The following is a 25,951-nucleotide window of genomic DNA, read 5'->3' on the forward strand; positions in this document are numbered from 1 at the left end:
GTTTGTGGCACAGAGTGATCGTTTGGGAGCGCCACGGGAAGTGAACCGCTCTAAGCAGTGAAAATGAAACCGAAAGCGCACAGATGTTGCCAGATATAGCTGACTGATTCCAGCCCAAAAAGTATCCAAAACCCGCCGAAATACAAGACTACCCACCCAGTCTTCTGTATTCACGGAAATCACGTCAGTGGCAGATTTTAAGCAGAAAATGGACGATTGTAAGCATATGTCTCAAACACAATAATTCAACATCAGAATTATCATCAGCATTAATGACCAGGACAAATCTAAAGTCTGTTCAAGTCCACCTTTCCAAGTCTACACAAAGTTGAGCATTTTAACTAACAGTAGATCTACACAAAGCATATTGCTGTTTTACCACATGTTTGAGAATAACAATAATAATAGCCCACTCATATTAACCTTTATTTTACATCTACAGAATCGTGAGAAAATCGTGATCTTTATTTTAGGCAAAATAAAAAAAAATTGCGATTCTCATTTTAGCCAGAATCGTGCAGCTCTAAATCATTGTATTTCAGTAAAAAATAAATCTACACATTGTTTAAATAGGACATATTAACTAATGAGGCTAATTAAAAGTCAGCCATATTTATTTTCTAACGTTCTTTGTCTTTGAAAAGTCTGTCATCAGTGAACTCTGACTTTAAAATACCAATCGCTTCATGATTAATACATTAAAGTGCTATTTTCCTCTTTGAAAAATCTTGTTTCCCTCAGAAATTTCACTTCATAGCAGTATATCTATGTTGTGAGCAGGGGACTTTTAAATATATCTAAAATATATCCAGTTTTCCATAAGCTGTACGTTTGTTTGCCTGCCACGCCAAGTAGACTGGATAATATTAGCATGCTGTTTACACAAATCCCTAGTGAAATCAATCCATCAATTTTGTATGAACTCTCGATGAGTATCAGCACATAGCATCTCATTTGCTGACATGTTTTTTTAATATCACAATCAAGAAAAAGGAATGATAATGCATTAGCGAGGGAGCAAACAGCCTTGCGTCGGTTTTAAACCAAACATATTTGAAAAACAGGACAACAACCTTTTAAAACTGTCGAAAAAATACAAATACGCAGTCGACAAAGGCATTAGCATGGCGTGCAACATCTCGCTTATGCTTAACTCAGGGAAGGCTTCCTCTCATGGGATTGTAGGCTTGTATGCTAGCATGGAATGCTAAAAGGATGGGGTCTCTTTAGCTGCTTCTGAATTATTCAGAGCTAATCTGTTTCGGACTGTGCCACTGCTCAATAACACTATTAATACTCATGCTTTTACCAAAAAAAAAAAAAAAAAACTTAAAATTGCACTAAATTGCTTCTTTTCCCCAAGATAGATAGTAAAAAGTGGGATATATTGCAGGAAATGATTTTCAACACTAACTGCTAGGTTGTACCTAGCACCTTTTTTTAATCAAAGGCAAAATACAGGTTTAAAACTCACAGTTTTTAGGGCAATTGTTAAACAGGAAACCACAGAGACATTCAAGCACTCCTTATATTCAATGTTGACTGATTCCAAACAATAATAATCAGCAAAAAATATCTATATTATCGTCATCCTCTTATATTAGCTACTCACTAATGAATCCCTAGGATAAAAAGCCGACTGTGGAAAGAAAAAAAAATAGCCAAATGGCTACTGGGAAATCTCCCATGGCGCATTGCTCATGTTTTTAAAAAATTCTGTTTGAGGAAGTCAGCTAGAGTGAATCTTGTCTTTGGGCCTCAGCTTGTGGTGTTAATGTAGGATCTGCGGTTCCAGCAGTGTATCTGCCTTTTAAAGCAGTGGAGATCAGCCTGGGCTGTACTTTGGAACCTGCAGTTTAAAGCACTTCCCCAGACCGCAGGTAATCCAGTATGCTGTGCGGTGCGTTCCCGAATACATTTGCTTATTTCAATATAAGAGTCAAATGAGTAACGCCTCCTTAAACCCCAACCGGGTGGCTTGTTTTTCAATGCGCAGCTCGTAAGCTACGCGTTCAAAGGGCTGGAGGTGGATTGGAGTTATTAATCTGTCTTGAAGATTTATTGCGAACAAACTCTGTTGCATAATGAAGTCATGAGTTGATGATTAACACATTGACAATTCGTGGGATAAATGAGGAGTATAACCCCATGCGTTCCACTCTAATCGCTTTTCGCAAGGTGTACGACAATAAAACATTTGGCTAAGCTAGCACGAGCAGCAGGGTAGAGAATTGGAAACACAGGCACTTTCCCAGTTACTGGAATATGCACTGAAGTAGAAACTTTAAAGTATTAAATCAAGAATAAGCTCACCCCAAAAAACATTATGTTATTAATAACTCATTCTCATGCTGTTCCAAACTCTCGAGACATTCTTTGATCTTCAGAAAACAAATTAAGATGTTTTAGGTGAAATCTGGGAGCTCACTCATCCTCTATAGACAGCAAGGTTAATGAGTTATTCCAATTCCTCAACTTATTGTGTGCACATAAAACAAGATTAATGAATAAGTTTAACTCCTCTATATCAGTATAAGTGCACATTCATGAGTGCACATACATTCCAAAGCAATATGTCAGAAGTGTAACCAGGTGCGAATCCATGAGCATGCCCCCTATACTGACACTGAGGAGAATAAACAATTGAATACAGTTTTTATTTTTGTTTATGTGGCTACAAAAATGATTCTCATAACTCGACAATACTTTGAACTGTTGAAGGCATATGGTCTGTTTTGAGGATGTTTTTGGTTCATTTTCTTGGGTCACACTTTATTGTGATGGTTCGTTTGTTGAATTTACGTTACGTTGCATCTATATGCCAACTAACATTCAATAGATTATAAGTAGACTGTTAGGTTGGGGGTACTGTAAATTGACATGTACTTGCAAAGTTTCTAATAGTCAGCTAAATGTCTGTTGAAGGAGCATATCAACAGATATTAAGCAGACAGTCTACTAATACTCAAATGGACCATCAAAATAAAGTGTTACCTTTTCTTGACTTTAATCGAGTTGGGATTGCTCTCCAATTTCATCTAAAATAGCTTAATTTGTATTCTGATAATCAACAAATGTCTAAGGGGTTTGGATCAACTAAAAGGTGAGTAGTAAATAATGTTAATTTTGGTGAAGTGATCTAACACTTTAACTAATGATGCACATTATATAGTTATCAGTATATTACCAAGTGATCCCACAGGTTTGAAATGTACTTGCGATGGTAGCTGGACTGAAACACATCCTTTTATCCACAGTACATGGTTACCTACATTGCAGCCAGAATTCTGACCAGAAGCAGGAAATCAGAGCACATCACACCTGTCCTCAGGTCTTTACACTGGCTGCCAGTTACATTCTGAATCGATTTTAAAGTATTATTACTGGTCTATAAATCACTAAATGGCCAAGGACCTCAATACATTACAGATATGCTGACTGAATACAAACCTAACAGATCACTCAGATCTTTAGGATCATATAAACTAGAAGTTCCAAGAGTTCAGTCAAAGCAGGGTGAATCTGCCTTCAGCCACTATGCCCTCCGCTGCTGGAACCAGCTTCCAGAAATGATCAGATGTGCTCCAACATTAGGCACATTCAAATCAAGACTGAAAACACATCTGTTTAGCTGTGCCTTTACTGAATGAGCACTGTGCTGCGTCCGACAGATCGCACTATTATGTTTTTCGTTTTCTTTTTCATTCTTTTATAACCTATTTTAACTCATTTTAATTTGTTTTTATCTGTTTTTAATAATTTTTATTGTCTGCATTTTATGTTCCTAAACTTGTCTTTTTTATTCCTATTTATGTAAAGCACTTTGAATTGCCACTGTGTATGAAATGTGCTATATAAATAAACTTGCCTTGCCTTGCCTTACATGCGAAAAAAAAAAAGTGTTTTTTAACAATATTTTATTTATTATACACTATCTTTCAATGGATTGAAGTTTATTTATTTTTTCATTTTTTTTTTTTTTTTTACAGATAGTTAAAATAAAAAAAGAAAACCACTATTTGGTTAATATCGCACCTCTGTGGGTCATCATGCAGAGCATGTGAGATGGACAGTTCTTGCACAAACACAACAATAAGTAGGAAACGTTAGCCAGTTGTTAATCAATCACAATTTTGAATGTTTGGGTATTAAGCGGATACAAAAAAGTGTAAAAGCATGATAATAATAATAAAAAATAAATGTCACCAAATATACTTGGGCGGCTGTTAATATACCTGGGTGGCCCGTCCAAGAAAGTCTATGTGTGGGAAGCACTGTTATCGATATTTCTGACAAACCCATCTTTCCATTGGCCTCTAAATAAATAATCTGAAATATATATTGTGGATCTCCTTAGAACAAACCTTTTTTTAGATTGAAGATGTCAGAAGTGTGGGAGAACTTCAGAAATGAAGTGTTTATGTTTTAAAATATAATCCGTTGTGCACTTATTTTTTTTATTTTATTTTTTTACTAAGCTTAAAAAATATGTAATGTAATGTGTATTTATATACCGCATGTATTGTGCATGGCCATACATCCAAATCGCTTTACAATCATGGGGGGGGGGGGGGGGTGTCTCTCTCTCCACACAACCACCAATGTGCAGCATCCACTTGGATGATGATCAGGCAGCCACAGGAAAACAGCGCCAGTGTGTTTATCACACAACAGCTATTGAAGGAGTGGAGAGACAGTGATAGAGCCAAATCAGTAGATTGGGATGATTGGGAGGTCATGATTGTAAGGGCCAATTGAGGGACAGAGGATACACCCCTGCTCTTTACGAGAAGTGCCATGGGATTTTTAATGACCACAGAGAGTCAGGACCTCGGTTTAACGTCTCAGACGAAAGACGAAAAATAATACGAAATATATATCAAGAATTGTATTTATCAACCTTTACTTGGTGTTGCGGAAAACGCATTACAAGTAACTTAAGTTACATAATAAAAATACTATTTAATTATTAAAAATACTAAGTAACGAGTAAAGTAACACATTACTTACACTATAAATAAGTATATTTGAGTTACTTTTTTAAAAACGTAACATGAAGCAGAAGTTTCGGACCTTCATCAGGGCAATATAAGGAGAGATTCTCAGAAAATACGGGTCATACTCTCCAAAGAGAGACAAGATCGGGAGGATCAGTCAGACGCGCTGGGAAACAAGAGCCACCCCGACACACACTCAGCTTCAGCGTATAAAGGCAATAAGCCGAATTAGCGGCAGGTGCAAGGCGGAGCCAGCCTCAAAGAAAAGAAACAGCAATTAGTAATAATCTCCACCACAACACAAAATCACGGAGAATAATAATAATAATAATAATAATAAATATAGAAGGAAGGCTAAATAAAGAATAAACCGTGACATACCACATGTTTAAAAATAACAATAATTATAAGAAATTATAAGTAAGCCCACTCATATTAACCTTTATTTTACATCAACAGAATCGTGAGAAAATCGTGATCTTCATTTTAGGCAAAAAAAAAAAAAAAAATTGCGATTCTCATTTTAGCCAGAATCGTGCAGCTCTAAATCATTGTATTTCAGTAAAAATGATAAGTAATGTGTTACTTTACTCGTTACTTAGTATTTTTAATAATTAAATAGTATTTTTATTATGTAACTTAAGTTACTTGTAATGCGTTTTCCCCAACACCAAGTAAAGGTTGATAAATACAATTTGATATAAAAAGAAATCCTTGATATAAATTTCGTCTTATTTTTCGTCTTTCGTCTGAGACGTTAAACCGAGGTCCTGACTCTCTGTGGTCATTAAAAATCCCATGGCACTTCTCGTAAAGAGCAGGGGTGTATCCCCTGTCCCTCAATTGGCACTTACAATCATGACCTCCCAATCATCCCAATCCACTGATAAATAAGTATATTTGAGTTACTTTTTGAAAAACGTAACATGAGTTACATTTTTATTTTTAATTGATTAGATAAAAAAAAATGGATGTCATGGTGACGCAGTGGGTAGCACGATTGCCTCACAGCAAGAAGGCCACTGGTTTGAGCCTTTGCTAGCGTTTCTGTGTGTAGTTTGCGTGTTCTCCTCGTGTTGGTGTGGGTTTCTTTCGGGTGCTCAAGTTTCCCCCATAAATCCAAAAATATGCTGTAGAGGTGAATCGGGTAAGCTAAATTGGCCGTAGTGTGTGTTTCCTAGTGATGGGCTGCAGCTGGATAAATGTCCTGGATAAATTGGCGGTTCGTTCCACTGTGGCGACCCCACATTAATAAAGGGAATAAGCCAAAAAGAAAATGAATGAATGAATAATAAAAAAAAGGTTTGTAACATCAAGCACTACAACAAGGGGTTTTCTTATAGCTAAAAATCAAGGTAAGTGAATGTGACTGGGCGTCTCAAGCCAATAAAGTTCCATTGGCTGCAGCCGCTCCCACGTGACAAAACAAGGTCAATAGACAGGAATGAAATATTTCCCAGAAGATATCATCACCCTGCTTTCTTTGATTAAATCCAATAGGATCTTCAAACTGGCTCCTGGATTATTGCAGAAAATAAGCCTTGTGATGGTGATCTGCATCTTGCGCTCCAAGAAATATAATTATGTCATGCGACTCCCATGAAAGAGTGCAGGATTAAATTTCCAAATGTAAACTTAATTCCAAAGTTTTATAATTAATTCCTGGAGCACTATGTACTTGGTGGGGTTTCCTTCATCACAAGCCACATTAACACCCTAGCTTAAACATTTTAAAAGCATCATGAGAGGATAGGTTAGAGTGCAAATGTTCGGTCTAAAGGTTTTTGATGCGCACATGTCTTTACCCTATGATGACTCAAATTCTCCATTCCTACAGTTGAGGCAGAAAAGAAGGATGCTCATTTACAATCTACAAGTGGGGGAGGGAGGGGGATAAATCACACTCTTGTTGCACAAACTCTGACCTCCATCTTGTCGCAGGTCAATTGCATTGTGTACCCAAGCAATGCAAATGTACATCTAATTCATTAATCACCTGTTCCGTTTACAGCAATCAAACAAGCTTGTAACCGTAGACCTATTGATCAGGGTGGAAGTCCTTTGACATTTTTGGCAGAGGTTAAGTCACAGCTCATTAGTCCATCATTATCATCCTCGATTTAACGGTTTGAGTCGTGTTTTTCTGAGATAGGACAGGAATAAAAAATCCATTCCCTCCCGATGGATCCTTCTCTATTTTTCAGGCATTTCTGCTTCCAGAGTACTGACTCACAAAATAGGGCATAGTGGCACAGAATTCCCTGCATGTACAATTTGTGGGCCACTGATGCTGATGGAGAAGGGTAGAGTTCTGCAAGGGGGATGAATAATGTATTGGCGAAAGGCCTAGCTGTGTGAAAAGCTCTCGTTGATATGTTGGCGCTGTGTTCACTGCCTGAGAAGAAGAGGGGGAGAGACATCTTAATAACAGCTTTCCCCATTCGACTCGAGACGCCACGGGGCACTAAATTGTTACCTGAACTCAAGTCGAGTCTATGCGACTGACTAGCTAATAGCCATCTGCCTGTACTTCCCTTTGATCCGGTGCTATTATGAGACTTAAGCCTAAAATCAACCAAGTGATTACGACAACTGTCTTTGGAGGCAACAAGGAACAGCGAGGTTCTAATTCACTTCACGCCCTAGTTTGCAACTCTCGGGCTAAGTTTGCGGGTGATTGAGAGGAACTGAACCTACCACTTTCCGAGGAGAATTTAAGGCAAGGCAACTGTGAAATTAAAGTGACGAGCACTTCCACTGGGAACGACACTAATTGTTGAATTGATTTATTTGAAGGGGGGAACTTTTGCTCCACTTAGTCCATCTTTTAGATGTAATCCAAGATAATGACACTTACGCTAATGAGTTCCCAAGCTAATTATTAAGACAAATATCAACAAATATTGATCACATTTCAAGAAGACACCTCCGGGTCTAGGTGTAAATCTGTCATTTACCAACAATTAAAAGCTGGAGGCGAGGATCATTTATCATCGGATGCTTGGGTTCTTCCAAAACCTGCAGCTGTAGGGAAGGAAAAAATGTGAATATCTGTTTTTCTCTGACATCTGAAGTCCACAAAATCTTACTCTAGTGCGCTTCAGGGATAGCAAACTTGTCAGAGCTGCCTATGTTGACAGTGGTTGGGTATAACAATGAATCTCGGGGAAAAAGTATGGCTCATTTTAGCAGCTATGCCTTGCAGAGGTGTAAACAACATTAGGTTTGCTTTCTAATATATTTTGCTTAAAAGAATCCCAGTAATTAATGCATTGCTATCCTCATAACGATCTTGGATCGTTTTTTATGCAGCTCGTAATATTACAAATGACCTCGCAGATGTTTAATTCGTATATAAAGGAGCTTGATACCACAATTCATGTCACCAGAAGTGACAGCGCAGCACCAGCACTTAAATGTACACCCATCTCATTAACGTTTAGTCCACAGCCTCAATTTCAGTCAACACTTTGGCTATTGTAGTCATTATGTGACTGTGGCCCTGCCAAATGAGATGCTGTGCTTCCTGGATGGCATATTTACACTGATACAGCCAGAGATAATTACTCTGTTCAAAAACACAGAGAGCTGCTCTACTGCCTACATAGGCAGCTGCCTACTAAGGTGACATATTTCCAGCGCTTTACATATGCAGTATCCTTGCGTGGGAGACTCATTTCTGTTGCCCAAGCAGAAGAGCATGCAACACGATGCCAAATTCCACTCACAAGGAATGAATGCAAGTATACAATGTTAATGCAATGTGAGTTGCTTTGGGTAAGATGTCTGCCAAATGCATAAATGTAGTTGGGATAGATTTCAGTAGAGTTTTCCTATAACAAAGCCACACTTACCTATTATAAAATCACAACATACCAATGAAAGTTTGAAGGTGCAGAATATGCATTTGCTTCTTTATTTAAAGTTTGCTATATGGATTTGAGACAGTATTTTCAAGTTTGACCACAAACAAATTCATGTTTCGCATTTGCTTAAAGTACAGTATTTCAAAAGTAATCAAATTACATGAATCCACCGCCATTTTGAATTCACTGATCGATGAATGTCTTGAATCAGGCCATGCACTGCTATCTCTAGGGCAGTGGTCACCAAACTTGCTCCTGGAGGGCTGGTGTTCAGCAGATTTTAGCTCCAACCCTAATCAAACACACCTGAACAAGCTAATCAAGGTCTTACTAGGTATACTTGAAACACCCAGGCAGGTGTGTTGAGGGAAGTTGGAGCTAAACCCAGCAGGGACACCGGCCCTCCAGGAACCAGATTGATGACCCCCGCTCTAGAGCATTATGCCTATAAACCCTTAGGCACAAATGAAAATTATGATACCCACAGTGTAATGTGACACCAGGCTTTTTTGATAGTTTTACCCAAGCAAAAGTCTCAATTTCACATCTTGCACCATGTTGCCTCTTAGATACCATGTAGAACTCCCTAGTAAGCATATCAAAATAAGTAAAACAACCACTTCAAACTCTTAAAGGAAATACATGACAACATGCTAGCAACCAATTAGAACATACAACTTCACTTTAGTGCCTTCCAGAAATCTTGCAGGGTCCGGGTACATTAATAACAGAATAAAGATTAGTCCAGGTGAAGGGCTCTGAGACTGGAAAAAAACAGCTGAGTTTGGGCCATTCCCCTTATTAAGAAAGAGAGGGATCTAGCTCGATCCCTGAATGCCTAGCTGTGCATCTATGGACAAGCTGGTCTGAAACAGATGCAACTTTAATGCAACGGAAATATACAGTGTCGTTGACAAATTTAAAGCTGGTAAAAAGTCAGTGACAGTTATTTTATTTGTTGCTATGTAAAGAGCGTGTTAAATGTAACGTGATGTAATATGTGTATTTATATAGCACATTTATTGTGTATAGCCATACACCCAAAGTACTTCACAACCATGACGAGGTCTCTTCACACCACCAGTGTGCAGCATTCACTTGGATGATGCGGCAGCAGCTACAGGACAACACCCCTAGTGCGCTCACCACACAACAGGTAAAGGTGGAGAGACAGTGGAGTGGAGAGAGAGTGATACAGCCAATCCAATGCATGGGGATGATTGAGAGGCCACGATCAGGTGGAGCCGATGGAGGCCAAGACACAGAGAATGCACCCCTACTCTTTATGTGAAGTGGGGATTATCAATGGCCATAGAGAGTAAGGACCTCTTTTTAAAACTGCACACTGACAGTATAGTGTCCCCTTCACTATACTGGGGCATTAGGACTCATATAGACCACAGGTTGAGTGCCCCCTGCTGGCCATACTAACCACTTCCAACAGCAACCTAATTTTCCCATGTGGTCCTCCATCCAGGTACTGACCAGGCTCAGCCCTACCTAGCTTCAGTGAGTAACCAGTCTTGGCCTGCAGGGTGATTTAGTTGTGGCATGCAGTGATAGATGGGTACAAAATGCATAGACACCTTGCTTATTACACACACAGAAATGGACAGCATCAAATAAATATATTTAAATATAAAAAATTAAAGGATTTATTTGTACAAGTTAATTATTGCTTATATACATATTTTTAAAAAAATGAATTTTTTCTTCACGCAAGTGGGCTTTGCTGGAATCCGTAGGTTCTGTAGGTGTAGATGGTTCTGTAGAAAGTCTAACTATAAAGTATCGACTATGGGTTAACATTTACCCAGGAACCATCTTAACAGCAGAAATTTAATGTATCTGCTTTATTGTAAAGATTTAGTGAAGACGGGTCAAACTACGCAGAAGAAGATCTATTTCCTTGCTAGCAAATCGTTTGATTTTCTGCTTACAAAATCCAGCATTTAATTACCTAATGTGCCATGTTGCTAAGGATCTGAATGGTTTAAAGCATTTCACGACCAAAACACACCCAAAACTCAATAAGAATGTACCATGCTTACACCATGTGGGTGAGCACCGGCCATTTTTCCAGTGCCTAAAATAGCAAAAGTGCATTCGGACACACTAAATGCACCTGCGCCCTGCACTTTAGACCATGTGCTTAGATCATTAAAATAAAGCCCATTGTCTGCGACAAAGCAGTTGATGGATCAAATGTTCTTCAAAGGTTCTGGACTGCTACAAGAGATCATTTTCACAGCTCCATTTTGGATATTATCCACCAAAGCCTTCAAAGAAATTTGAAGATGACAGAGAGACTCAAATAGCTCAATTTCTTTCCCTTTGTTCCCTGACCTGATCTAAAACATTCAAGAAAGTTCAAAAACTGCAAACCACAACTACAATCCAAAGCAGCTCTCTTAAACTATGCAGACATACCTGAGTTTGGCATAAGGGACTTACAGAATAGGATAAATAATGAGCAGTTAACACATTATTAAAACTGCCAATTAGGTATGTTTGCAAGTTTCTTACTATTAGTGAAGCAACAAACAGATAATTCCATAAAGGTGTCAAAAAGCCTCTGACTAGATATATAATGCACTGGTCAGACAGGGGGATAGTGCAGTTAGGATCATTGTCTGTCTGAATTTTTCTATGTGGGTGTCTCAGCTAAAAATGCTGCCTCATAGCACGACTCTTCACCTAGCAATCTCATAGCAACCACACAGATCACCCCTGCAGTCAAAATGTAACAGTCACTCAAAACACCTTAGCAAACTTACAGCAACAGCCTGCAGCTAATAATGGCTTGACAACCAGACAGAATAACAACTGCTGAGCTACATCACAGCATCAACTAAGAATGGCTTAGCAACCTTATAACCTTACAGTAACCACCTAAAACTCCCTTGTAGCTATCATGCAAAAATGTGACTCAGAACAGCTACTCCAAATCGAGCAACACCTTAACAACTACTCAGGGCCCATTAACAACCAAACAAAGCTAGAAATACTTTAAAAACTGCAGTGGAACTCCCTAGCAACCACAAAACAAATTAAAAGTAACCTAGAACCAATTAGCTATTGTATAAGAGCTAACATTTAATGACTTAGCAAGAGCAATTCCTTAGCAACCACTCAGATCCAACCTAATAGCAGCTACAGCCAGCATTTACTTTGCGACCCCCCAGAAGCCCCTAGCTACCAAATAGAAACATGCTAATAACCACTTAGAACTAAGTAAGTTAGTGTTACAGCTTGCGATCCCATAGCAAGCACATATTATGCCAACAGCTACCACAATCCCTTAGGAAATACACAACAATGCATTAGCAACCATTAAAAACAACTAGGCAAGTGCACAGCAACATTCAAACACCTAAGGATACCATGTCAAACTTATAGCAACCCCCTGCAGCTAACAATTCCTTAGCAACCATCAAGAATCACTAGCTACCTCACTGATACATAGTAACCACTTAGAGCCTAGCAACTGCACTCCAGCATCCAGACTACCACTCAGAACAAATTAGAAACCTCATAGCACCACATTAAAGCTAACAATCCGTTAGCAACCACCGAGCACTCCCTAATAACCCCATTAAAATAAATTAACAGCCACTTCAAACCCCTGAACAAATGCATGACAACGTGCTAGCGGAAACTTGGAACATACAACTGAACTTCAGCACCTTAACGCATACTCAGAAAACCTTAGCAAATTCAAAACAACACACTGCATCCCTTAGCATTCACACATCACTACCTAGTAACCATTTAACAATACACTCATGACAACTCTGAAACTATTGGAACTACACAACACACACCAGCAACCACTTCCTGCTGAACTACAGCACCCAAACAAACCACTTAGGACACTTTATCCACATAGCAACATTCTGCACCTAGCAACCCCTTCGATAACACACAAAATTCCCGAGTAAACATATAACAATAAACAAACAACCACTTCAAACTCCTAAACAAATGCATGACAACATGCTAGCAACCAATTAGGACATACTGAGCTTCAGGACCTAACCAATAACCAGAAAACCTTAGCAGCTTCATAGTAACACCCAGCTCACACCAGCCGTTCAACAACAAGGAACTTCCTAGCAACTATGTGACAACACACTAACAACCACTTCAAAGCTCTTAGTAGCTACACAACACATTAGCAACCACAATTAGCAACGCTGAATTCCTGTCCTCTAACAACCACACATATTAACAGTCATAGAGCAGCATTTTGCACTCAGCAACCCTTTATCAACCACACCAATGTCCATGACAACCAAAACCCAACATGCTAACAACCTTTCCAAACACACTTTGGCAACTGTACAACATTATGCTAGCTACCACTTACAACATATAACTCAAATGCAGCACCTTAGCAGCTACTGAGATTGCCTGAACCACATAGTAACAATCTGCACCTAGCAAACCCTTAGCAACTACCCAGAATTCCCTAGCAACCAACAACCAATATTTTAACACCCACTCAACACAACATTACGACAACATGCTAGCTACTATTTACAACTAGATTGCAGCTGCATAAAAACCACTCAAAATGCCTTAACTTGATCGTAGCCTCCTAAAAACCACCCAGAACACTTTAACCACATAGCAACATTCTTCGCCAAGCAACACTTTAGCATCCACCCAGAACTCCCTGGCAAGCAACAAACAACATGCTAGCCCCCACTCTAAACAGTTTAGCAACTATACGTCAACATGCTAGCTACTATTGGATTTTAGTTGCCTTACAATCACTCAGAACGCCTTAACCACATAGCAACATTCTGCATATAGCAACCCCTTAGAAACTAACCAGAACTCCCTAGCAACCAAAAAGCAATTAGCTAACACCCTCTCCAAACAACTCAGCAACTGTACAACAGGTGAGCTGCTACTTACATTTGGATTGCAGCTGCCTAACAACTCCCTAGCAACAAAAAATTCAACATGCTAACAACAACTTCAAACAACTTAGCAACTGTTTGATGACAAAATACCAGCAACTACTTACAACTAAACTGGATCCCCCTAACAACCACTCAGAATGCCTTAACCACAAAGCAACATTCAGTACCTAGCAACGCGTTAGCAACCATGCAGAACTATGTAGCAAACAAAAACCAACATGCTAACAACTATTACAAACAACTTAGCAGCTGTTCAACAACATACTTGCTACTACTTACAACTGAATTGGATCCCCCTAACAACCACTCAGAACGCCTTAACCACATAACAACATTCTACATCTAGCAACCTCTTAGAAACTACCCAGAACTCCCTAGCAACCAAAAATCAGTATGCTAACACCCACTCTAACCATCTTAGCAACATTCTAGCTACCACTTCGCCTACAGCCTACAACTAAACTGCTAAGGCCCATACCTACAGTAGTAATGTCATAGTAAAATCCCTAGCAACTGCATTTTAAAGTGCCATCAAGCATTTAAAACCTCATAACAACAACCTTACTTTCTGATTACCTTCAGACCAAATAAAGCTGTCCAACAACCAAATTCTCATTTATTATGAATCAATTGGTTTTCTCCTTGGCTGCCCTCATCTCAGGCTTGAGTGTGTTTATTTGGGAAGAAGCTTCTGAACACTCAAATAACAAACTCAGCAGGATCTTTTGAAACTTTGATGAGCGATCAGATGGCTCTGTATCGCTTAAGAAAGGTTAGCCCGTGAGATTTCCTTCAACTCTATAGAGAACATCTAGTCAAAATAGATGATGTGTAGAATTTGATGAGGTAGTATCAGTCAAGTTAGTTGTGAAAAAGCTTTGTGATGATTTATTAGTGTCCAAATCTCTATTAATCCAGAATTGAATTTGAACATATTAAAATAAGGGCGTCACAGTGGCGCAGTGGGTAGCACGGTTTCCTCACAACAAGAAGTTTGCTGATTCGAGCCCTGGCTGTCTGACTAGGTGGTTCTGTTGTAGAGTTTGCATGTTCTCCCCGTGTTGGCATGGGTTTTCTCCGGATGCTCCGGTTTCCCCCACACATGTGCTATAGGGAAATTGAATAAGCAAAATGGGACGAAGTGTATGTATGTGAAAGAGTGTGTATGGGTGTTTCCCAGTACTGGGTTGCAGCTGGTGGTTCATTCTGCAGCTGGTGGTTTATTCTGCTGAGCCGACCCCAGATTAATAAAGGGACTAAATCGAAAAGAAAATGAATGAATATTAAAATGGCTAAAAAACTGAAAGGAGTGGCATGGTGGTGCAGTGGGGTAGCACTGTCGCCTTACAGCAAGAAGATTGCTGGTTCAAGCCTCGGCTGGGTCAGATGGCATTTCTGTGTGTAGTTTGCATGTTCTCCCTGTGTTCGCGTGGGTTTCTTCTGGTTGCTCCGGTTTCCCTCAGAAGTTCAAAGACATGCGCTAGGTTAATTGTGTAAGCTAAATTGTCCGTAGTGTATGTGTGTATATCATGGTTCTCCAAGTTAAGGGTTGAGCGTTGGGCCCACCACGTGAAAATTAGATGTTACTAAACACCTTCACAGTGTGGCTAAATATCAACTTCGATATAAACGGCCCAGGGAGTAAGAAAGAAAGTAAACAAACAGAAAAGCAATAATGCTAATTTTGGCGTACCCTAAAAGTTCACCATAGATGTAAAGTGGTACTCTTACCATTGCATTATTTAAAATTATTATATTTAGTCTGCATTATTCATGTAACAATATTCCCTTAGCCGTTAAACACTAGATTTTTTTTTTTTTTAACTTAATATTGGACTTATTTTGTGTCCAAAAATATTTAGTCTAAAATTATATTCAACTATAAAAAAAAATAAACTGAAGTGTCTCCTATCTCCACTCTACACTAAAAGTTCTGTTTTACTTGAAATAATTGTGAAACTTATTGCTATTGTACAAAATATACCTATCAAAGTTTATTTATTTTATTGCTTTTAATTGAAAAAAGAAGGTTTTTCAGAATCAATCCAGGGAAATTAATACAGCCAACAAAGAATGTATTGTGTCCTACTATTGAAATTAAATTAAATTAAATTAAATTAAATTAAATTAAATTAAATTAAATTAAATTAAATTAAGTTAAATTAAATTAAATTATACATAAATTAAATTTATACAAATTAAATTAAATTAAATTAAAATTAAATTAAAATAAATTTTACCATGTAGACAATATTAAGACAAACTGAAAAAACTAAACAAACTAAAAAAGACATTATATATATATATTTTTTAATTGTTTAATTATGTACAAAGTATAACCATTTAAACAAAATAATACAAAACATAGATATAGACCTAATTCTGTGTTCACACCAGATGTGGCATGTGCAATTTATTAGATACATAAATAGACTCATGAACATTTTGAGTTTGGTCACTTGTGGGTCAAATTTGTTTCATTCACTTCACAATAGACGTAGATTCTTGTCATAAGTGGGCCTTTTGCCTGCCGGGTGACTTTAGTTTTGTTTCTAAATGGCTAACAGATTTTATTAAGAGACTAGCTGTGCTTTATGTGCTTTAGGAAAGCTTAAAAACAGCGTAGGCTTGTTCGTTGCCATGTCACTAGATACTTTTAGTCCACCCAGTTCTTTGAGTTCATCAACTCAAAACCTGGATAATACCTGGATAATAGAGGCTTTCAGCAGTACTTCGGACTGAGTCGAGTCCTTTGATGAGCTGTTGTCGAGCGAATTGCGTCAAATGTGCAAACCGATCAATTGCCCAGGATGTCTATTCGTGTCTTTGCATTGATTTAACATGTAAATTACTTGTTCGACGCTTTATCCACATCTGGTGTGAATGCATAATAAGAAATTATTTCCCCCTAAAAATGTATTTATTTCTTAACTACCCAGACAGTTGGTTAATAAATAAATACATTTTTAGGGTGAATATCATCAACTATAAATCAATGAATCAATCAATGAATCAATCAATCAATCAATCAATCAATCAGTCAATCAATCGATCAATCTAAATGTCAGAGTTTGAAAAACAAAGTACACATCGACATTTTTTTGCAGCATTCTAAGAAACAACTAGATCACTGCGACCCACAACTGAGCAAATGCATCCTCCCAAGAGCATTCGACATGCGCAATGCTCCCAGGTGCATCTTCTCTAGTGAACGGAAGCTCAGTGAGCATGTTTAATTCGAATCAAATGTAGCATGTTAAAGTCTGGATGTCGGCAGTTCTGCACAACGCATTGGAACACGCTGTAGCTCTGGATAATGAAGGCGAAGGCATTCCACATCACACAGCGCTGTGTTCTCAAGCATACGAAAAGCATTTCCGTCGTCTCCCACAGGATGAGCGCTGTGCCACTTGTGTGCCAAAGCAATAAGAGTGATAAACAGTGCGGACTGCCACTCATACGGGATAATCAAACACGCAAATTAGCATCATTAATAACTGTCTCTTCTCTTCTGATCCTGAATGGACTGTAAATCACGTCATAAATAAAAATTAATGAACAAGCTGTGGTGGTTGGCGAGCATGGAACGCAAAGCTAAGATGGCAAAAGCCTTATTGTAGGTGTGGAGGTTCTGTTAGCTTTCTTTATGATTGCTGGTGAAAGCTGGCATATTGTGAAGGCTTTTTTATACCAAGTATGAATATATATATATATATATATATATATATATATATATATATATATATATATATATATATATATATATATATATATATATATATATATATAAATAAATGTAATTCCAAAAAGAAATTACTCTAAATATAAAAGAACAGCAAGAGTTAACAACACTACTATAAGAATAATGGCACAAAATACCAAAACTGTTTGAATCACTATCCAAATAAGTATTTTATTTTGTTCAGATGGTAGTTGATAACAAAAATCGGCTTCCAATCAAATTAAGAAGCCAAGGATGCTAATCTGGTTATCATTATGGCTTTTTTATTATGTGAAACTGAAATGTCTGATTCTAAATTATCTTAAAGCTTTAAAGCTACAGCACACAATCTCAGAACAGAGCTTTAGATTGCTGTCCCTTGGTGCATCTCAATCTGCATAGCTATGCACTATTCTATTATTTAGCTTATTTTACTATTTAGATGTATATGTTTTGTAAAAAATAAAAATAAAAGAAATATCATATCTAGTCAATCACACATCCACCAAGCTTTCAAAATGTCGAACATCAAAATTACAACTTCAACTGTCAAAAATTGTAAGCCCACCAAACATTCAAATTACAACCATTAACATGTCAAACTCCTACAGTAAAACTTTCACACTCCAGCTGTTGAAATATCAAACTTCAACTGTCAAAAAATCAAACTCTGTCAAAAAAATTAACTCCAACTGTCAAAAATTTTATCTACAACTGTCAAAAATTCAAACTCCAACTACCAAAAAGTCCTACAGTAAAAATCTTAACTCCAATTGTCCAAAAATCTAACTCCAACTGTCAGAAATGTAATCTACAACTGTCAGAAATTCAAACTACAACTGTTAAAATATCCTACAGTAAAAAATCTTAACTCCAAATATCAAAAAATTTAACTACTGCTGTTAAAAATTCAACCTCCAATTGTCAAAAATTCAACTGTCAAAAAAACAAACTACAACTGTAAAAAAAAATCAAACTCCAACTGTCAAAACGTCCCACAGTAAAAAGTTCAACTCTAACTGTCAAAAATTGTATGCCAAGCAATCAAAATTTAAATTATAACCAACAACATGTCAAATGCCTACAGTAAAAATTTCAGACCCAGCTGTTGAAATATTAAACTCCAAATGTCAAAAATTATAACTCCAACTGTCAAACATTCAAACTACAACTGTTAGAAATTCAAACTACAACTCTCAAAAGTTTAAATACAACTGTTAAAAATGTAAACTACATCTGTGAAAAGTTCAAACTACAACTATCAAAATGTCCTACAGTCAGAAATCCAATTACAACTGTCAAAAATTATAAGCCAAACAATCAAACACTCAAATTATAACCATCAACATGTCAAACTCCAAGGCTACAGTAAACAAAAATGCAGACTCCAGCTGTTGAAATATCAAACCCCAACTGTCAAAATTTCAAACTATAACTGTCAAAATGTCAAAGTACAACTGTCAAAAATGTCCTACAGTCAACATTTCAATTTCAACTGTCAAAAATTCAAAGTTTAACTGTCAAACTCTTTCGCTAAAAATGCTGACTTCAGCTGTTAAAATATCAAATTCTAAAACCGTCAAAAATTGTCAAAAACTGTCAAAATGTCCTACAGTCAAAATTTTAACTTTATCTGTCAAAATTTCAAAGTAACCATCAACTCCTACGGTACACATGTCAGACTCCGGCTGTAAAAATATTAAACTTCAACTGTCAAAAAAAATCTAACTTCAGCTGTCAAAAATTCAAACTCTAACTGTCAAAATGTCCTACAGTCAATATTTAAACTCCAACTGTAAAAAATTCAAAGTGCAACTATTAACATATTAAACTCCTACGGAATAAATGCTGACTTCAACTGTTAAAATATCAAACTTCAACTGTTACAACATCAAAATCCAAAACTGTCAAAAATTCTAACTATAACTGTCAAAATGTCCTACATTTAAACTTTAAACTCCAACTGTCAAAAATTCAAAGTACAACTGCTAACATTTCAAACTCCTACAGTGAAAAATGCTAAATATGTTAAAATATCAAACTTCAACTGTTACAACTCCAAAACTTCAAAACTTATCAAACTCCAAAAATGTCTCCAACTGTCAAAAATTTAGACTCCAACTGTCAAAATGTAAAATTAAAAACCCACACACATCAAAATCCCTATGTATTATTCTACTGTCTGGCATCTGTTTATCTCTGACAAAAAAGTAAAGCTTTTACTGTTAAAAATTCCAGCTTTGGCTGTCAAACATCAAATTTCAATAAGATAACCCCAACTGTCAATAAGATAAATTGTCAAGAAAACTGTATTACTTAAAAATATTTCAAACTTGTATAACTACTAGAAACTTTCAGGCAAAGTTTTCTTAAGCTAATATCAAAGTTTGTTTACAAGTACAGTAAAAATGATGGCTAAACAGACAAACAAATGAGAAGTAAAAAAATAATCTGAATAAAGTGAGAAATTGGCCAATTAACAGAATTTGCAGAGTCATGAAAAGTCTTGGAGGTTGTGCGAATATGCAGAGATTCCCTATGTAAGATACTACAGCATAAATATTGCTACTCACAGCTTTCTGTGCGACATTTCTTTATGTTTAATTATTGATTGATCTTTTTCCCATTCATATCTGCCACAAGAAAGCACGTTATAACATGCGCTACAAAAGAGATATAGTAACCTCTAAAAAGTCTTGCCATAAAGTAAGCACAGATAACCTCCTGCCAAACAGAGAAGCACAGTCGTTATGCCAACAAACTGGCCAACATCTTCGTAGAAAGCTTAAGCATGTCTTTCACTAATGCACTCAGGGCACTTTAACCTCAAAATCATGTTAAGTTTAATATAATTACATGACACACTTAGCCAAAACATCATTGGGTGCTTAATCTCCTCTCCCTGTCCCAAAGTCAACAAGAACTGGCATTTGCAATCCAATTTACTTCCGTCATGGAAGTTTTTGCAGTATTAAATGTGATACTGAAATAAATAATTGAGTAAGCTGGGAAATTTAATCAATTTACAATTGATAGGATCATGAAAAGTAGGTGTTACACACCATACCAGAGGAAAAGTAGTTAAAGGAGAGGTTTAGCAATAAGAATTAATTTCAAAGCATAATTTAAATCCAAAAGGTACATTTTATAACATTCACAAATGTTTTTTTACTTTAATACAACATGTGCTGGTTTTATAAATGCAATGATTTATATTTAACATGTAATTTTAGAGAAGATAAGCAAGATAACATCCCAGGACCGATCTCTTCAGACACTGCGAGAAAAGATCTGATGTTGCAAAGTTTATGGATGGATGATATTCTATTTTAGAAAATGTTTATAAACCAAAAAAAGCATTATAAAGGTCTTCCAAACTCGTGTGTTGCACCAAGCCATAGATATTGGGTAACGCAGGTCATTGTAGGTTTCTGTTGGGCTAGTTTGGCTCTCATCAGGCTCACGTCTTTGGGAGTATGCCTGATTCAGCATGTAGAATAAGTAGTGCGGTCAGCAAAATAATGTTTTGATTGGCTATGGTTCAGAAAGCAAATGATAGCAAGAAGTCAAAAATCGAAGTGACAAAACCAAACAATCCACCCAACTTAAAGGGTCACGAAACATCAAAACACATTTTTTCAGCTGTTGACAGTCATATATGTGTCCCACACGGCTAAAAACACTATTACGACACATATATTTCACTAAAAAGTGAAAATTTATTGTTTTTGCGTTATTTCGAGCAAATTCGTTCTTCCGATTTAAAACAAATTTTTGAAGCTGCGTCACAGCCATGAGATCTTAGCGTGTATTCCAGCGTGTAAACTGGACGTCTGTACCTGGGAGTACCTTATTACGAGTGTGCTGCATTCATTCATTAGTAAGACTTGGTTCAAACCAATCAGCGCGCTCTATTGTGTATGCGGTGCAATTTAATTAATATGCATGATAGCTTCAAACACTGTTTTTTACCTGAAACAGTGTTCAGACGGCAGAGAGACGACACAGTGTGTTGCCAAAACAAGTGAGAAAAGAATAAAAATTGTTTGGAGATACAGGTCGTCAGTGTTGCTTTTATAATGTGCTGCAACAAAGGTTTTGTTTTCATTTTCCAGCTATGAGAGCGCAACTGGACTCATGTGTGGATCAGTGCAGGCGACACGCGGCAGATAATACGTTTGTACGGAACATTTTTTTACTCTAGAGCTTTTCGCATCTGGAAATTGTGAAATCCGGATTTGTTGCTCGTCTCCTTTTAAAAAAAGACGCAGCTCCAGTTGGTGTTGATTGTCCTGTCTCAGCAGATTTGGTAAGTTTGCGTGCGATCAGTGCCCTTTCTTTGTTCATTCAGATAACAAAGTAATAGTTAGTATTATCAGCAGTACTCTTTCAGTATTTAAAGACAGACCTTGGTCAAAATGATTTCTAAGTTACTTAGTTTACAGTTCGTTAATATCACTACAATATTATGAGCTGAAAAATCTGCTGTAATTGCTGTTCTCCTAGTGAAAACATGTAAACACTGGAAGCTAACTATTACCAACCGTCGTGTTGAATTTTCGCCGCATTTTGTGACAGGATTGTCTACACACACACAGCTTTCTGATCTTCCAAGTGCATCTGAGTTACCGAGAAATGCATAGGTTTTTACTTTTATACGATTTGCGGTATCAAACATTTTAGTCATTAAACAGAGTCACTGTCTTTCTCCCCTGCTCCTGTGTGTTTGTTTTTCCTCAGTGAAAATCAGCGCGTGCCCAAATGGAAACTCTCATTTTTATCTCATTCCCTCTTTTCCCTCCCCCGACACTCCCACCTAAACAGAGCTAGACACACCCACTTTCCTGACCTTTTCCAAACTATAGTTGTGAAAACACCGTGCTGAAACAGGGGGTTTCATGGCCCTTTAACAAGGAATTCAAAGAAGCTGTCATCTATATCATTTGGATTTCTCAAATATTTGCAAATTATATGGATTATCAGCTTATCAGACTAAATGAATAAGTAAAACCCTCTGTGGAGGGCATCACAGTATTGTGAAAATAATATACAAATGCTGTTTTGTTTACGATTTTCATCCATGTTCTAGTTTTAGTCAGCTGTTGTCTGTTTGGTGTTCATGTGTAGCTTTATTGGCCCAAATGGGACCAGACGCACAGTCAGCGTTCATCGCTGCTAGTTCTTTGATGACAGCTTGGTGTGTCCAGGGCTTAAAACTTCTCACTTATTTTCTAAGGAATGTAAAAACAATCAGGATGTTTGCCTGATATACCACAGGCCCTAGTAAGCAACCCCAATTACTGTTTTTTTTTTACATCATGTTATACCTCAGCATTTAATTTGTGCCCTAAAAGGTACAAGTCAAGTTCCAGTAATTGGCTTTACTCACTAATGAGGGAGACGTTTGGAGTAAATCTCCCTTCCTCAGGGCACACCACGCATTGTTTTGCAAAGGAGATTTGTTAAAAGCATCTCAATACCACACAGTTGCCAGCAATGTCAGACGCTTTTTTTCTTAAAGATTACATTGTGTTGGGGAAAACACTGCAAGGTGTTCGCTGTTGCTGTCTCAAGCAATCACCTTTGTATTGCTGAGATAAATGAGTAGCATAATCAAAACATTTCTCAATGAATAAAGCATGTTTCTAAATACATAATCCGTAAACACTGAAGGAACTGACAGGTTCTTAGAAGAAACCAAAACACTTCTGTTTATTGACGTAGGGACTGCTGTGTGGTTTCAGGTTTAGTTATCTACAAAGAAAGGTTGTTTATTGTTTTGTCTGACTCACCGGCTCCTCTTGAAATCTGCATGAAGGCCTCGACTCCTTTCTCGCCATAGCTTCCCTCCGAGGCCACGGTAGATACGTAGTTCCACCCCATCGACTTGACTATCTCCACCATTGCTTGTGCTTGGAAGGAGTCGGGAGGTACGACACGAGAAAAGAAATCGTACCGGCGGTCATCGCTCAATTCTGGGGCGGTGGAGGCGTAGCTGATCTGCGGAATCTGAAAGCAGAAAAAAAAGGTGGTTAGATTCAATGTTAGAAAACTGAGCTGCCTCCATTTTTATTTCTGTCAGCCCCTATAATGGAAAATGATAGAGTGTTCTTCGCCATGATTCTGTATTGAATGTCAATTACTCAAACTTTCATGGGGAATTGTATCTGCCATCTCTCTTTGACGTGGTCGTAATATAAATGCTGGTCTGCGGTGGGTTCATGCAATGAAACTTGTATTAAATTGAAATTGAGACAAGGCTGAGCTGACGTCGAGTCTCTCTCTAGTGACATAAGTGGTTCTTCCTAAACGTAGGCTGTTATTGAAATACTTAATTTTATAGAATTGAGTGTAACGTATTTTAAGGAATATCATGCAAGCATAATCCTGCGCCACTATATTGTAAAGCAAAAAGACCCATCCGCTGCAGCTTGGCATGTGCATAACAAAATGTTGGTCTTTGGCAGATATCAGAAATAAACAGAAAGAGACTTTCACATCACCCACCAGCTGTCGGCGCAGACTGCGGCGGCACATTTATCATCTTGGACAAGCTGCATAATATACTCGTTGTTTTTTGAGTTATGTAATGAAACAACGAGTGCTGCATTTAAGTCATTCACCTTAGAAGAGGTCACACTGCGAATACACACAAACACTAAAACGGTCGCTTAACACCGTTTAGCATAAAATCCCACCGATTCAGTTCCCTAATGCACAGTCAAGGGTGACTTCAACTCTGAAACTTGATGATTCAACCTCTCGAAATGATGAACTATCTCCTGGAACACAGCTTGTTATGAAGTTATGAAAATGTCCTTGGCTGAGGCTATCAGGCCCCAGATGATCATCAATGGCAGCCAACAATGTTCAGGCTATTTTCCAGTGTGTTCAATAATCACTTGCCTTGAGTCACATTTCTGAATTAAGGGGGAACTGAATATGTAAATGTCTTCACACAATTTCAAAAAAGCTAATCTGCAAATAGTCCTCACAACTGCCCGCATTATCCACTAAAGCTCAGGCATGTTTTCTATTTTCCGACAGACGCTTTGTCACGTCTTCTGTAATAGAAGTCTCACACTCAAACTCAGAGCAATTCCCAGATATTTTTTTGAGGCATGTAAAAGCACGCTTCGTGCCCGGGCTTCATGTGACATCATTCACTGTTTACTAAGTAAACACAGTAAAGTAACCTTGCAATAACCCTCAAAAGGCTAGTGAATGAAAAGAAAACCTTTTAAACACTTCAAGGGGGAAAAACACACCGAGCGATTTTCAAAAGGCGCTTTGCCACCTGCTACTGGGGGATGTATTGCGAATGTAGACGGTCCATGAATAATCATTACCAGCCATGAAACTGGATTTTTAAAAAAGGGGCTTTGCAAATATTCAGGGAAGAATGATAAGCTAGCTCCTGGTACATACAAACACATTCTTAAAGGTCAACGCTTCAGTAGGCGTCTAAGAAATTCAACATATCTTTTGAAAAGTTCAAAATGAGTTTGACTCAACTGGCGCTCAGGGTTTTCTTTGCAATTATCCGCATGCTTTTTCCTCCATTTGACACAGGTCTGGGATTACTTGATCTTTGACCAAATCAGGCCAGACCCATTCTTCCCACAGTTAATTCCCTCCTCTGAAGAGAGCCTCCTGCTCGTCAGCCAGCAAACTTTAGCTAAATGCTGCTTTTTTTTTCAATTAGCCTCTTGATCTTGCTTGATTTAACAGGGAGCTAAGCTTTTTCATTAAATCATTTGGCTGGAGAATATACTGTATATAAGGGACAAAATATGTGGGGGTGGATGTACATGAACTCTGTACATTTGGTGAGAGACAAATCTATGAATTTAACAGTAATTAAGGTAAAGGAATAACACTTTACAATAACAATTATGTTGCAATGAAAATGGTAAATGAAAATGCTTGATTATTGTGCTGTATTGAACAATGGTTTGTCCTAAAACTCTTTTGCAAGCTGTCACTTTTTTTTTTTTTTTGCTAATTCTTTCTCTTGGCACACAACTCCTCTGGCTCTCACAGCGTGAATGCAATTTTTGGAAATCTCCGAAACTTTTGGAAGGAAAAGGCAGAACAAAGCATATTTATGGGTTTCTTTTTAAACTTTAATTATGTTATTGCAAAGAAGAAAAAGTGAGAAAAAACAAGGATAATGGGGAAGATGAGGGAGGAATGTGAGCTGAAAATGTCTTGAGGTTGGTTCACTCTATTCTTGTTTTTAGCTTGTATCAAAGATGAAGCATTCTGAAAGTAGCAAACAGACTCTGTCATGTTTGTTCAAATACTACCCAGTCAGAAATGCTAAAACAGTGTTAATTGTTGTCTTATTTTCTCTTAAAATGTCTAAATATCACTGAAACATAAAGTTTTATTTATTTATTTATTTATTTTGCTTAGAAATAGGCTCATTTCACA

General features: G+C 37.5%; 1 protein-coding gene and 1 long non-coding RNA gene across 8 annotated transcripts in view; one reads left to right on the plus strand and one right to left on the minus strand.

Annotated features, from left to right (window-relative positions):
* grm7 (glutamate metabotropic receptor 7) overlaps window positions 1-25,951 on the minus strand; it is a 367,182-nt gene that overhangs the window by 226,687 nt on the left and 114,544 nt on the right. For all 7 annotated transcript variants that reach the window (XR_015520998.1, XR_015520996.1, XR_015520997.1 and 4 more), the window contains 1 exon segment: window positions 23,308-23,524. Coding sequence is in view for 3 of the 7 variants with exons in the window: in XM_087302215.1 (XP_087158341.1) it covers window positions 23,308-23,524 (217 nt within the window). In the remaining 4 variants the exon portion in view is untranslated.
* Window positions 3,712-10,701, plus strand: LOC147831659 (uncharacterized). Its single transcript, XR_015522304.1, has 3 exons — window positions 3,712-4,713; window positions 5,893-9,099; window positions 9,299-10,701. It is a non-coding gene; the product is annotated as an uncharacterized LOC147831659 (long non-coding RNA).

The sequence above is a fragment of the Danio rerio genome, chromosome 22 (genome assembly GCF_052040795.2).
Source record: "Danio rerio strain M-AB ecotype USA chromosome 22, GRCz13ab, whole genome shotgun sequence".
Taxonomy (NCBI): domain Eukaryota; kingdom Metazoa; phylum Chordata; class Actinopteri; order Cypriniformes; family Danionidae; genus Danio; species Danio rerio.